This window comes from Chlorocebus sabaeus, chromosome 21 (genome assembly GCF_047675955.1).
Source record: "Chlorocebus sabaeus isolate Y175 chromosome 21, mChlSab1.0.hap1, whole genome shotgun sequence".
Classification (NCBI taxonomy): domain Eukaryota; kingdom Metazoa; phylum Chordata; class Mammalia; order Primates; family Cercopithecidae; genus Chlorocebus; species Chlorocebus sabaeus.
The window spans coordinates 130,212,967-130,228,047 of record NC_132924.1 but is presented as its reverse complement, the minus strand read 5'-3'; the positions used below and the strand labels follow the sequence as shown (position 1 = coordinate 130,228,047).

Below are 15,081 nucleotides of genomic sequence, written 5' to 3'. Positions count from 1 at the left end.
AGCCTTCCCCTCCCCAGAGCACATCCCCCACCGTCTGTCCTCTCTGGAGTCCCACTGGTCCATTCCTTCTCTGGCAGATGCCAGGGTAAACCATGAAAGTGTGGCTTTAGCTGGTGGCAGGGCAGCGTCCACTGCATGCTGGGTCCATGCTGACGCTGGTTTGGCACCTGCTGCCTGCCCAGCGCGGGCTCCGAGAGCAAAACAGGGAAGCCCCATCCTCCCGCCGCATCTTCCTGCTCTGCTGAGAGACAGGTAAGGGGTCTGTGGCTGCAGGGTGGTGGGGAGCAGACAAGGACACTCCCAGATGCAGAGATGGCAGCTTCACTCACGGGCCGGGGCTCAGGAAGACCCGCAGAACACGTTTCACCAAATGGAGGGGTCCGAGGGGCCATCCGTTCTGACCACTTTGTTGCGAGCTGAGGAAGCAGTTCTGGGAGGTTGGGTGACTTGCCTCAAGGCCTCCAGCCAGCCAGGGTCAGATGCAGAACCCTGCTCAGTCTGCAAAGGCTCAAGGCCCCAGAGGGAGGATGGTGGAAGGCACACGACCCCAGGGATGGCGCTCAGAGGCACAGCGTGGTGTGTTCCAGGGCTCCAGGGACAGAGGGGCAGCTTAGCTGGGGAGTTCGTTTGGGGCTGTCATGGAAACTACTGGAGGAAGAGGAAACTGAGGGCCAGTGGTGAAGGGCCTGGGCCACTGAGCTCAGCTCTCTCTGGGCACAACCTGGAGTCTACAGGGAAGTGGGAGAACCCAGGCAGGTGCTGGGGGACTGGCCAGGCAGTGCAGGACCAGAGGGCTGAGGGGATGGCATGGCCAGGCAGTGCAGAACCAGATAGCCAGGGGACCATCTGGGCAGTGCAGGACTGAGAGGGCCGGGGGATGGAGCTGGAACTGAAGAACAGGCCGGCTCAGCCGCGGGGCCCAGCAGAGGGTTGAGCCGGACAGAGCCGCACATTTGGGCATCAAGGGAAGGAGGTACAGGTACATGGGGTTCAGCCTTCTGCAGACGAGACTTAGAGGGACACGAGGGCTGGGCAGAAACCGGAAAGCTGAGCGGGAGACGTCTCGCTTTTATGTTTGGCTGAAACGTGAAAACACGAAGTGTCAGCGGGAAAGGGACCTCACAGGCACGTTCGGCCCACGGTGTCTCTTGTCTCGCTCAGGCAAGTTTCAGGCTGACAAAGTGCCCAGAATTGGGTGAGGTGGGAGAAGGGAAGGGGAGAGGGAGCCTGTCTGCCCCTTTCTCTTCCAGGGAGGAACTGCCTTCCGTCGGGCAGCAGCAGGGCCTTGTCCACTGCGTGTTGTTTGTTTTCCGTGCCTTTCCTTCCCCTGAGCTTTTCTGGTGCAAGAGAAACAGTGAGGGATGTGGGGCGTGAGGTGTCCCCAGGTTCCTGGGCCGGACTGCAGTGCCCTGTCCCATGTAGGGGGCAGACGATGGACACTGGTTGGAGCAGTGGTCCAGGGGTGTGGCTGACCCCACCCCGGCGGGGCACAGGCGGGCCCTGGTGTTGATCACCAGGTGGGAGCGTGTGGACAGTGTGAGGCCCTCTGGTCTTGGGAAACACACTTTGGGTGTCCGTGTGGGCAGCACTGCCCACCATCCTTCGATGGTCTCCTTGGGGGTCTTCGTCCCTGTGCATGTGGCCGTCCTCACTGAGTGTACCAGCCCATGGGTCTCCGACCTGCAAGGGGTCAGGCCGGCCCTGCTGAGCCAGGGTTCACACAGCCTGGCTGCAGGGGCTCCTCACCCACTCCAGGGTCTGATGTCCTCACCTGGGCAGTCCTCTGCTTCTCCTCATGGACACGCAGACACCTCGGGCCCATTGGATGCCGAAAGATGTCGTTCAGGTCCCACCTGGCCGAGGGCCGTCCCTTCTGCAAGCTCCCTCCTTGGTCCCAGGTGCTGGCACCAGCCCATCAGGCCCATCAGGCCCATCCAGGCCCTCCCCTCCCTCCAACACAGGCCTTGCTGGCACACATTTAGGGGTCAGACCACACCAGCAGGAGCTGGATGAGGCCACAGCGAGGGAGCTGGCAGCAGGCAGCCGCTGAGGATGTGGGAGAGAACACAGGAGAGAGATGGGGCTGGGGGGCCACAGCCCTGTGGGGGCAGTTGTGTCGCCCTCAGGGCATGCCGCAAGCACTGGTCCCTGAGTCCACGTGTTTCTGTTCAAACTCCTATTTGGAAATTCAGGAGGGGATCAAAGTCCTGCCCTCTGAGGTTCTGGTTGCAGACACAGCTCCACAGTCCAATCTGGCCCAGCGTGCGCACTCCCCTGCCTGATTCTGCTCCCTGCTTGCTGCCCGGCAGTTGCTCCTCCGTCTCAGTCGCTGGATCCTCTCCTTCCTCCTCTGTGCACATCCTGCTCACGGCCTGGTTGCTCCATTTCCTGCGGTGCAGCCGCCCTCCCCACACAGTCTGTGGTCTCCCTCTCCATCTCCCCTCCTCTCACACCCACCCACTCCATCCTTCCCTCGTTCCTCTGCTCATCCAGCCCCCGCCAGCGTGCTCTGCCACTCCCTGTCCTGGGATTCGAGGGGCCCGTGCGGAGGGCTATAGGGGTCTCCCTATTGTCCTGGAGGCATCTCCCAGAGCATCATCCCTGCCCAGCCCTCAGGCCCAACATCCTCCGTCCAGACCCTGAGGGGCTGTCCCCAGAGGCAGCGGGTCCTGCGCGTCCTTTCCTGGCACCTGAAATCCAGGCTCATGCAGCCTGGCCGTTTGGCAGTGGGGCTCCCTCGTGGTGTTGAGTAGGATGCTGGGGGTCCCCCGATGGAGTCAGGGTGCGGCAGGGGGTCGCACGCTGTCCCTTGGAATCAGTAATCCTCACTCAAGATTCTTCCAGACGTACAGCAACTACGTGAGACAGAACTTGCGTGTGGGAAGGGCAGCAATTCCGTGCAGTGTCACGCGGCCGCTCGGCTCCCTGCTCGGCCTCCCCTGTGCTTCCGTTTCTCCTGTTTCTGAGGTCAAAAGGTGCAAAGTGTCCTTGGCCATGAGCCCACAGGTGTGGGACAAGGTCTCCGTGCTTGCACTATAAGCCACGGAACTGAGTCAATGTGTAACTGGCCTTGTCCCCAGCCCAGGCACTTTCTGAACCCAAAATAGACTCAGGGGGACTGAGGCAGCTGCCGGCCCTGCAGGAGCAAGCGAGAGGAGAGCCTGGCCTGTGCCCTTGCAGGAGGGATCCCACCAGACCCCCATAAAGGCCAGGCCCCCAGGAGCAGCAATACCAGTGGTCAGTGCGGCCTGGGAGGGGAGCTGGCTTCGTTCATCACACATCCCCACTGGACCAGTGCGTGAGCACCTTTCAGGTTAAAGGTGCAAGTGGTGTGTGCGTGTTCCAGGCAGCATGAGAAGGGTTGCCTTAGGCGGGCCCCCTGTTTTCTTCCACGTGTTCAATATTCACAGTTTGGTGTGATCGTTACTCAGCTGCAGACGCCTCCTGAATGCCATTTACTGCACATGCGTGTTGATTCTGATGTAGGTGTGAGGGCCTAGCCACATCCTGGAGCTCCCCGTGTGGGTGTGTGTCCTCTGCACCGACCCGAGAATGGCTGCGTGCCCTACCCCATCACACGGACGCTCCAGGATGTACCTCAGCACTCCCCTGCCTTGGGGCTCTCGTGCCGTTCCCAAACCTCTTCTGTCAGCGCAGACGCTGCGTTTGCATCTCGGTCCTGCCCCGGTGCCCTGGCACTGGTTGTGCAGGGCAGATAGGTGGGGTGGCAGCAAACTGCAGTGGGCACCGCGTTGCACCAACGTGCATGTGTTCACACACAGATGGGACTCGGAATTGCGGAGCCATCGTATTCGTCTTTCACTTTTAACAATCCCCCCTTGAATCGTGAAGCTGTGCTCACCTGCACAGGGGTGCGGAGGTCCGGCGTCTCCGCATTGATGCTGCCAACACCTCAACAGTATTATGGGATGGTCCAGCAGTCGATAGAAACTTATCAGGATATTTTGCACATTCCCTGTCCTCCTGGAGTATTAGCGGATGACTTTAAAACGACAGTACTCATTTATACACTTCTACATTTTGTTTAACTTACATTTTTTATAAGGATCTGGAGGCATCTCAGTTTTTCCAAAAGAAGGATTTAGAATTTATTCAAAGGAAAAAATACGTAAGAAGTAGCTAGTTTGTTATGATTCTGATCTACTTGATTTTCAAGTGAATAAGACGCAGATTTGCCTCCTTTGATCCCAGCAAAGTGTTGCAACATAGACCATATAATTTATCTGGAAGGTCAGCAAAAAAAATCCTGCTTATAATTTTCGTAAGTCTGTAGTTAAGATCATCCAGGAAAGATGTGAAGTAAAAACTCAGCACCGAAGGCCCAGGCCAGTGTGTGCATGTGTGTGTGTGATGGGTGTGGGTGTGTGGGCGTATGCATGCCCATGTGTACGTGTGTGCATGCACGTGGGTGTGTGCATGTGCGCAGCATATGAGTGTGTGATATGGGGCGTGGAATGTGCAGTGTGAGCTGTGAGTGTTCTATGTGTGTGTGCGTGTGTATGATGTGTGTGATCCTGAATGTAGGAATAATGGATGTGCATGTGTGATGTGGGGTGTATTGTGAGAGTGTGGGGTGTCGGTGTGTGTGTGCATGTGTGTAGGATGTGAGTGTTCTGTGGTGTGTGCATATGTATGACCTATATAAGTGGGGTGTGTGTGTTGTGTGGTGTGTGCACGCCTGTGTATGTATGTGTGCATGCATGTATGTATGACATGAGTGTGGATGTGCATGTTGTGTGAGCGTGTGCATGCCTGTGTGTATATCTGTGTGTGTGTATGTATGACACGAGTGTGCTGTGTGCATCTTGTGTGGATGCATACATGCCTATGTATATGTGTGTGCATGCATGTGCATATGTATGACATTGTGCATGTGTGTGCGTGTGACATCAGCGTGGTGTGTGTGTTGTGTGGGCATGTGCATTCCTGTGTGTATATGTGTGTGTGCATGTGCATATGTATGGCACGTGAGCGTGGGTGTGTTGTGTGTGCATGCCTGTGTGTATATCTGTGTGCATGTGTGTGCATATGTATGAAGTGAGTGTGGGGTGTGCATATTGTGGGCGTGTGCATGTGTATGTGTGCTTGTATGTGCATATGTATGACTGTGGGGTGTGACTGTAGTGTGAGCATGTGCACACGTGTATGTGTGTGGGCATATGTGTATGTATGACATGTGAGTGTGGGATGTGCATGTTTGGGTGTGTGCATGTGTGTGTGCCTGCATGTGCATATGTATGACATGGGGTGTTTTGGTGTGTGTATGCATGTGTCTGTGTGCATGTGCATATGTATGATGTGAGTGTGATTGTGTGGGTGTGTGTATGCATGTGTACGTGTGTGCATGTGCGTATGTATGACGTGAGTGTGAATGTGGGTGTGTGCATGCCTTTGTGTGTGTACATGTGCATATGTATGACGTGAGTGTGGGTGTGTTGTGTGGTGTGTGCATACCTGTATGTATATGTGTGTGTGTGCCTGTGTGTATGACATGAGTGTGCGTGTATTGTGTGGCGTGTGTATGCCTGTGTGTATATGTGTGTGTGTGCATGTGCGTATGTATGACGTGAGTGTAGGTGTGTATTGTGTGGTGTGTGTATGCCTCTGTGTGTGTGCATGTGCATATGCATATGTATGACATGAGTATGGGGGTGTGTGTTGTTTGGGTGTGTGCATGTGCGTGTGCACGTGAAAATATCCCAGACAAAGCAGAAATATCCCAGCCTGGGTGAGTGAGGAGCTCTGCGCCTCCCAGGGCACAGGAACTGTTCCACTTCGTTCCTTATCTGGATTCATAATAATCACCATGTGTCCTTAATTCGAATGCATTTCGTTAGGACCAAGCTTTTCTTCAGTTCTTCCAGAGGGTGGAGTTGAGAAAATTTTCTCCTGCAAGTAAAGGCCTTTCTCTCTTGAACACTTGGCATACATTGTCTTTTTTTTTTTTTTTTTTGAGACGGAGTCTCGCTCTGTCGCCAGGCTGGAGTGCAGTGACCAGTTCTCAGCTCACTGCAAGCTCCGCCTCCCAGGTTCCCGCCATTCTCCTGCCTCAGCCTCCCGAATAGCTGGGACTACAGGCGCCTGCCACCTCACCCGGCTAGTTTTTTGTATTTTTTTAGTAGAGAGGGGGTTTCACCGTGTTAGCCAGGATGATCTTGATCTCCTGACCTCGTGATCCGCCCGTCTTGGCCTCCCAAAGTGCTGGGATTACAGGCTTGAGCCACCGCGCCCGGCCACATTGTCTTTTTTACTTTCAAGAAAAAAAGAATACATTGCATCCCTGCCATCTGCAAAACCTCTGAGTAAAATTGTAATAAAACTTAACCTGCGCTCATCCAGTTATTATCCATGAACAGGCTGCTGGAAGCCATGCGGAAGAATGACAGTTGGGAGACGGTGACAATGGTCCTCCTGGCACACCCCATCCGTCGGCGTTCACTCTGTTTACTGGGAGGATGTGGTCTAGGACCATGAGCTGAATCACATGGCTTGGTCAGCCAAGAGCCAGAGTACAGGAGAAATCAAACAGGCCTTGTAAAGAGACACTGGTAGCATATTTGTTTGGTTTTCTTTAACTTCAAATGGATTCTTTCATTGTGACAAATAGTTTTAATACTTTAACACTAATATTCTTTTAATGGCTTTTAATGGTTAACATTTTTTCTCTAAAGCTAAAAGAAAAAAACCGTCTGTTGTCTTAAAAATGTATTTAACCAATGTATAAACTTTTAACCCAGTGAGCCCTGAGTGAATTAGAAAATAATGATGAGAACGATTTACATTTGCTGAGCTGGGCACGGCGTGGTACCCAGCGGCCATTCAGGTGCCAGCAGAGCATGCAGAGCCTGGTGTCTGTGGCTCCCTCCCCGGTCCACTAACAGCAAGAGAGGTGGGTCTTCCTGGGTGTCCCAGGCATGAGGGTGCAGCCCAATCCAAACAAGAAACCGACTCAGCCAGCATTCACCACACTGAGGTGCTGGCCAAGATGGCAGCCTGCGTCACTTCCCTGTACATTCCCGACATTGACAACTCAAACCTGGTCAAGTAGCAGAAAGTGGCTCCACTGAGTCCATTCATCACTTCCCTGTATATTCCCAACATTGACAACTCAAATTAAACTTCATCAAGTAGCAGAAAGAGGCTCCACTGAGTCTATTCATTTCCTGGTGTTTGAATCACCACGATGCTTCTTAGGTGGAAAACGTCTGGAACTTCTCTGTGGACCCACCCTCTGTCCCCGGTAACCATCGTTAAGGTTCCTTTCTTTCCTTCCATCCAGATTTTCTTTTTGTGTGCTCTGACTCCTCGACTGTTTGCAGGCTTTTCAATGTGAGCGTCACACCACTGGGCCTTTCCGTTTACCTGGAATTTCACTTTTGTTAGCTGCTCCTTCACCTTGTCAGCAAAATTGGATTTTTCAAGAGAGAATTCTACTTTAAATGCACTAGAGGGAGCTTTCTATGCAGTGGAGGCTTTAAGTGAATCTTTGACACCAAGAAAAGCCAAGTGAAGGGGGACACATGCCCACCCAGCAGGTGCTTTATCAATGCCATCGTTGTGCCCCTGCCCTGCCTGGCCGCACCCGTGCTCAGGAGGGCACGAGAGCAGGCAGGATCTGGTGCCTGGCCTGGCCACACCCATGCTCAGGAGGGCACGAGAGCGGGCAGGATCTGGCGCCCGGCCTGGCTGCACCCATGCTCAGGAGGGCACGAGAGCAGGCAGGACCCGACGCCTGGCCTGAGCCTGGCTGTCCAGAGTCTGTCCCTTATGAAAGATCTCACACATGGGTTCTATGAAAGCTTCTCTCTCTGCCACACTTCAAGTAAGGAATTATTCTTAATTCTAGCATGCAAGAAGCAGGAGCTATCCACAGCAGACAACTGATTTTACTAATACATCCGTTACGGACCTAATGTTGGTGCCACACACTTTTTAAGCGTTAACTCCGTGTCCTCCACTCTTCAGTTTTGGTCTTGGACTCATTGCGATTTGGAGGCATGCTCCTGTGTCGTTCTGTATTTCAGCCCAGTTCTCTCCATGTTATCTGGGGATGACCCGGCGCGTCTTTCTCCTTCCTTTTTTCACTTTTCCTCACAAACCACAGTCTGAGAGGGAGCCACGATGTCGTGAAATAAGAGAGACTTTATCCATCGCATTTTATCTGAGGACCACGCCGCTGTTCTGGGAGGCAGCTGCCAGCGATGACCATCTCCAGAGATCAGTGCACACGGAGGGAGAGCCCCTTCCTCACCCGCACCTGCTACAGCTCCTGACGGCTTCATGGCTCCGGCCAGAATTTAGGAGGGCAGTTGCCAGTGAGGGACGGTCGCCCAGGATTCCACACTAGCACAATCATACACACAGCCCTTCAGGTGACATTGCCGTTGAAAGTTGTTTTAAAAAAGAAGTTTCAGGGACTAAAAACAAGTACCCTAAGCCACCTAAAGGAGAGAGGTTTTAACTCTGTGGCCCAGATGAACCCTGAACGTGACATCTCAGGAAGGCTGAGAGCTCCCTGTCTCTTGAATCAGACTATTTATACCACACCTGCTTCTCCTGAGGTCCGTGACTCCTGAGACAGAGAGCTGAGGGATCCCCGTAGAAGCTGCTGCTGTCCTCGTGTCTGGAAGGCTTCAGAGAACATAACCGATTGGATCTCACCCTCTCCCAGAAGAGTTTGCTCACGAGATCTGTGAGGTCACCTGAGTATCAAATGAGTTTTGTAAATTACACGTAATCGTGCGTCATCTCACTGGACCCTCACTGGACCCTGGAAACGGGAGGAAAGCCCCTCCAGAGGTGAGGCTGGCCCATCCAGCTTCCCCGCCACGCCCAGCATAGGGTGCAGAGCGGAAACCCACACCTCAGCTCTGTAGCTTGAGCTTCCCCGTGTCACCTGACACAACTCGGCGTCTGTCGGCAACCCCAGCGCTCCTGCCTTAACTCGCCTTTTTTGGTGTTGGGAAAATTTCTTAAAAGCCAATAGACACCTTATGTTTTTAATTACACAAGACTAGTTATAATACATTTTGTGTATTAGAACCTGGTTTCCAATCCCAGCAGCGAACAGCGGAAGATAGACAGTGTGCTCTCAGCGTGGGTGTGAGGCCCCAGCACACGGAACCTCCCTGGGCCTGCACCTCGGCCTGTCCCCTCCCCACTCAGTCCAGGTCAGCATCGTGCTGAGGTCAGCAGTCGGGATGTGTGAGGAGTTACAACACCCAGTGTTAGATGGAGCTGACACATTCCCAGTTTCTGAGCTGTTATTCACGCGGCCAGCTGCTTTGCAGAATGACTTCCTTTCTAAATGAGAGGGCAGGTTTCCTGGTACATAGAAATACTGTGTTACTTTTATCGGGAAGCTTTTTAGTTATGTTATTGTTTTCTACACGTGGTAGGTAAACAGCAAGCGTCTGCCATTTCTTCTGGATGATTTCTAAAGAGCCAATCCAGCAGAACTTGGGGTGTGTGGTGACCATGGGGTGCGCAGTGACTGTGGGGTGTGTGATCGGTAGCCACAGGGTGTGCAGTGGCCATAGAGTGCATGGTTCCTGGGGGGTGTGTGGTGGCCATGGAGTGTGTGGTGGCCGTGGGGTGCGTGGTGGCTGTGGGGTGTGTGGTGGCTGTGGGGTGTGTGGTGGCTGTGGGGTGCATGCTGGCTGTGGGGTGTGTGCTGGCTGTGGGGTGTGTTTTGGCTGTGGGGTGTGTGGTGGCTGTGGGGTGTGTGCTGGCTGTGGGGTGTGTGATGCCCGTGGGGTGTGTTCTGGCTGTGGGGTGTGTGCTGGCTGTGGGGTGTGTGGTGGCTGTGGGGTGTGTGGGGTGCGTGGTGGCTGTGGGGTGCGTGGTGGCTGTGGGGTGTGTGGTGGCTGTGGGGTGTGTTTTGGCTGTGGGGTGTGTGCTGGCTGTGGGGTGTGTGGTGGCTGTGGGGTGTGTGGTGGCTGTGGGGTGTGTGGTGGCTGTGGGGTGTGTGGTGGCTGTGGGGTGTGTGCTGGCTGTGGGGTGTGTGATGCCCGTGGGGTGTGTGCTGGCTGTGGGGTGTGTGCTGGCTGTGGGGTGTGTGCTGGCTGTGGGGTGTGTAGGGTGTGTGCTGGCTGTGGGGTGTGTGCTGGCTGTGGGGTGTGTGCTGGCTGTGGGGTGTGTGCTGGCTGTGGGGTGTGTAGGGTGTGTGCTGGCTGTGGGGTGTGTGGTGCCCATGGGGTGCGTGGTGGCTGTGGGGTGCGTGGTGGCTGTGGGGTGTGTGGTGGCTGTGGGGTGCACAGTGGCTGTGGAGCGCATGGTGGCCAGTGGCCTTCCTTTGGGTGAGCCCCATCTGGAGTCTCTGTTTAGCTTGAGCCTTTATACCAACTTGAGATGCTTGAAAGATGCTGTGAATTGCAGCTTATTTATCCTTCTGCCTACAGTTGTGGTATTTTTCACATTTAAATTGCAGCAAAGTTCTGGGGACAATGTGTCCAGAAGCCACAGCTCCTACCAAAGGTACAGTCACGGTGCAACAGACGATGTGGGCGTTTCTGAGGAGTTTTTTGGCTGAAGCACGAACGTTCGTGCCATGGCGCTGAGACTAACCTCACGCTCTCCATGCAGGGACTTGACTTTCATAAGACAAGCTTGTCTCAGAGAGGCCAGTCCCCCTTCTTCGTTTCTGCCATGATTCTGCTATGTGGGCACAACTGCCAGAGTGCCCGTGAGAGGAGGAGGAGAGGAAGCGGCATCCTCGGCCGCCACAGTCGTAGCTGCAGGAGGGGTCCTTCGGCTTCCTCCCTTCCTCTCTACCATTAAACAAACTCACCCGTTCATGTCAGGCTGTTTTAAATTTATGGATTTCTTTTAAAACAAGATTGTATTTACTGTGGCCTTGTCAACTTTTGAGGCCTTTGGAGACCCAAAGAGGAGCAATTAAGGAAACCTGTGGACCTGACTTCACCTTCCACCCACATGAGCTGCCAGCTAGTTCCCTGGTGGCCGAGCTCACAGGGGCTGCCCCAAAAGAGAGGCTCCTTTCCTGCCTGCAGAGGCTCTGGCTCAAAAGGTGGCGGCCCTCATGGTCTTCCCTGCCCAGGAGAATGGGGTCCTTTAGCGAGAGGATGGGAGCTGGAGGGACGGCCAGGCTTAGCCCCGACAGTGGCTCCCATCACCACAAGCCCTGTTCCTGCTGGGGGATGCCAATATCTCCACCTTCTGTGTTCAAGGGTGGGGAGACCCTCCAGCTAGGCGGGGCAGGTGGGGTGGTCATCTCGCGCCGGGCCTCCCTGGTGGAGCCACTGCAGAGCTGTCCTGATGGCCAGATTCTCTGTGCCACCTGCTTTGTTCTCCTTTCATGCAAATATGACATTTGGTTCCAGCGCGTGTCCTCCCCAGCCTCCCTGTCACCCCTGCCTTTCCCTCCTGGCTGCCTGTGGCTCTGAAGCAGGCCCTGTGACTTGGAGGTGCTTTGCAGGCACCCACTACCCTGCTGGGATGATCCTGGAGCCCGAGCCCGCACTGGCTTTTCAGTTGCCACCCTATGAAGCTGCAGAACCACAGGGAAAGGAAATTGAGGAACCTTAGGAATTTTAAACCTGCTCTCCTGATTGGCTGGGTGAGGAATGTGGTGTGTATTCACGTTATGGCCAGAGAGAAAGGCCCGGGGCCCACCTGACTCTGGGCCACCTGGGTCTCCTCAGGTCTTTGGCCAGCACTGTCCTGCCCACGGTAGTCAGAGTTCCAATGACTGCGGCTTCCTTCTCTCTGTGGCTTGGACACACCATTAGCCATGTCTCCATTTCCTCATCTGCGACTGGGGTGACCGCGGTTCTCAGTTCACCGTGTTCGGTAGAGGGGTCGTGGTAGAGGGGACGTGAAGTGCCTGGCACCTATGTGGGTTTCCCTGTGGGATTCTGACCCGCTTCGGAGGTGCCTCCTGCTCCTCATCCCACACCTCTCCGTGTTTCTCATCCTGGCGGCTGTGTCCTGTCTCCCCCTCTCACCTGCAACACGCTGGAGAGGTCGGGACCTGTCCTGCTCATTATCTGTCTACTAAAGAACCTAGCAAAATGGAAAAACAAGAATATGTGCTGAATTAATTATTAGCTTAAAATTTAAAACTTAAATAGCATGATTTGAGTGCAGCCAGCAACACCTGCCGTGAGATCGGTGCTGTCTACAGGAGGATGGAGCTTTCGGTGAACTGCCGAGCTGGGACTAGCCATGGGCTACCTTTCCTCAGTCCCAAAACATGGAACGTTAGAGTTTAAAAAGCAGGAAACTGTACAGTTAAAAGCCAATATTAAGGTTAAGTCCATTAATCTAAATTAATTTGATTTTTTATTTCTTTAAATGAAAAAGTAACCCTATGCAATCAAAGGTAAAGTTTATATGTGGTTCCCTATGATTTATGACATTCCCTGAAGTGTCAAACAAAAAAAAAAAAAAAAGAAAAACCAACTTTGGTTTCTGATGGCGACGGCCTGCTGTTGGTAAGTATCTGTATGAGCATCTTATAACAATTTTTCAGCCCAGCTTTCTGGAATTAATGCTAATGAAAGCTGCCCCTGCCTTCGTCTTCTATATGAACACTGAAATTGCAGCCGCCTGCCAGCCTGCTGAGGGATGAGTGTAATAATTTTCAATTGGCCTCTCAGCCCAGAGGGAACGTGGCTAGCAGGAGATTGACAGATGTGGCATGGATTATCTTGTGCTCTGAACTCAGCCCAATTTGTGGTTTGTTGCAGGTGCTAAAGAGATTGATATCGCAGCAACCCTGGAGCACTTGAGGGACCAGAGACCCGGCATGGTCCAGACAAAGGTACTGTCAGTCTCTCCTCCAGGACATAGACCTATTAAAGGTGCCTCTCTGTGGCCGTGTTCCCGAGAGGAGCACGGGGAGGGCCTGGTTTACCGTGAGCCACAGGAGCACGGGGAGGGCCTGGTTTACTGTGAGCCACACACCAATTGCTCTGCTCTGGCTGGCCTGGTCCACACCGGTCCTGCATGGGTGGGGGCACGTCTGGGCCCCCAGAGGTCCACTGACGATTCCTGCAACACCTCCAGATGCAGCCACATCTCAAGTCATAGGAACTCGATTCACTGGCTCTTTCCATTCACTAGATTTGGGGGTGGGGGGAGAATGCTGTATTTTTGTAGAAACAGGTTGACGATAAATCCCAGAACCCTCCGGAGGATGTTCTGAGCTCACTGAGTGCTGCCCGGCCTCTCTGGGGCCTGCACTTTGTGGAGGACCCAGGGCACAGCATCCTGGAGCACCCAGAATCGCTCACAGTTGCTGAAGAGACTCAGTTTGCAGCAACAGGGGTCAACACAAAAAAATTCTGGTGAGCTTTGGCTCAACGAGAACTGGATGTGAGGTTGATATGTGTCTGGCTTCTCGCCCTGAGGCTGGGCTTGCGTGCCTTTGGCCTCTCTACTCCCCTGTTTCTTTTTGCCCTCTCTGTGCAACTGGTAGCACCATCACGTGATTTTGTGGAAGTTCTTTGTAAGTCTTGGGACAGTATATTTTCTTCGTTTTTTTTTGTTGTTGTTTTGGGTTTTTTTGTTTGTTTTATTTTTTGAGACGGAGTCTCGCTCTGTCACCCACGCTGGAGTGCAGTGGTGAAATCTCAGCTCACTGCAACCTCCGCCTCCCAGGTTCAAGCGATTCTCCTGCCTCAGCCTCCAGAGGAAAAAAAAAACTCAGAAATAATCCACCAACCCTCCACCTAGTGTCCCCAAATATGAACACCTCACATAACCACAGTGCAGTGACCAAACCCAGGAAGTCAGCATCGAAACAAACCACTGACTGACCGATAGTCCCAGCCTGATGCCCTCCATGCCCCACCAGGGAACTTCCCCTGGAGCAGGCCATGCGAGGGGCTCATGGCTCCTCTGCTGTCCGGGACGCTTCACGGCCGTGAGGTCTTCTACAGCGCCAGCAGCCTTGCTCTGTCTTTGTGGAACGTCTCTTGTCTAGGTGTGTCCCACGTCCCCCGTGGTCTGGGCGGGGTGGGGGGGGGCAGGAATGTCCCTCACAAGGGAGCCTCACGTCCACACCCACTGAGGCGTGTGTCTGGAGGTTTCTGCGTGGCTGGGTGCTGATTTTTCCCTGTGTGGTTACTCAGTGTCTCTCGGGGAGAAGCTGGGACTGTGCGCACGTCTGTCTCTCCTTCTGCTTGTTCACCACAGCACTCGGCACGTATTGTGAGGCTGTCGAGAGAGGAAGTGACACAGGGGACAGCTGCTGTTCCAGCAGCAACAGCGGTCAAAACAAAAAAAGTTCGGGTGAGCTTTGTCTCAACAAGAACTGGACGTGAGGTTGATGTATGTCTGGCCTCCCTGTACCAAGGAGTTCCCAGGTTTCATGCCATGGAAGGGTCCATCCATGGAAGGGTCCATCTTGCTGCACTGACCATCCTCCTGGCCTGGCTGCCTAGCAGCAAAAGAGGTGGCCTTGTGAAGGCAGGCACGTACCGCCTTCTGGCTGGCCCTAAGTCCCAGGAGCTTCAGGTGGCTCTGAACTGGACAGAGGAGGCCATGGAGGCTGGGAGAACCGGGCGCGCATAACCAGGAATGGACAGCGAGTGCCACCTCAGGCAGGTGTGATCGTGACTCCACACCGAGGCCCACTCTGGGATAAGTCCCAGGAAATCTAAATTCAAATTAGTTTCCTCCCCACATGTCTGCCTGCCTCTCAGGCAGCCTCTTCCCCTCCGGACGGGTGAGTTTGCCCAGAACACACACTGGTTTTAGGATGGGTCTGGGCAAAATCATCTCAAGGGGATATCTTCTTGCCAAAAGTGAAAAAACATTGCAAAGAGCAAAGCCTCCAGGCCTCCCTTGTGTGTATCCTGTTTGCCAGAACGAGCCCTTCCTGGCACACTGATGACTGAGGCGTGCAAGGTGGTCCCAAGACCCTTCGTGAAGTGAGGTGCTTCGGGACTCATCAGAGAAAAAGAAAGCCACAATCATGATCATGACATGCCAGGTATTCCATTCTACTCTATTTTTAAATGGTAAGATGACAGCAAAGACCTGGGACCAGCCCAAATGCCCGTCAGTGATAGACTGGGTAAAGAAAATGTGGTG

The 15,081-nt window shown here is 53.8% G+C and overlaps 1 protein-coding gene across 2 annotated transcripts in view; it reads left to right on the top strand.

The window, feature by feature from the left end:
• The window catches only part of PTPRN2 (protein tyrosine phosphatase receptor type N2), a 985,554-nt gene that overhangs the window by 963,026 nt on the left and 7,447 nt on the right, over nt 1-15,081 (top strand). For both annotated transcript variants that reach the window (XM_007983635.3, XM_037991107.2), the window contains one exon: nt 12,732-12,805. In XM_007983635.3, coding sequence (XP_007981826.3) covers nt 12,732-12,805 — 74 coding nt within the window. The remainder of the gene's footprint in view (nt 1-12,731; nt 12,806-15,081) is intronic.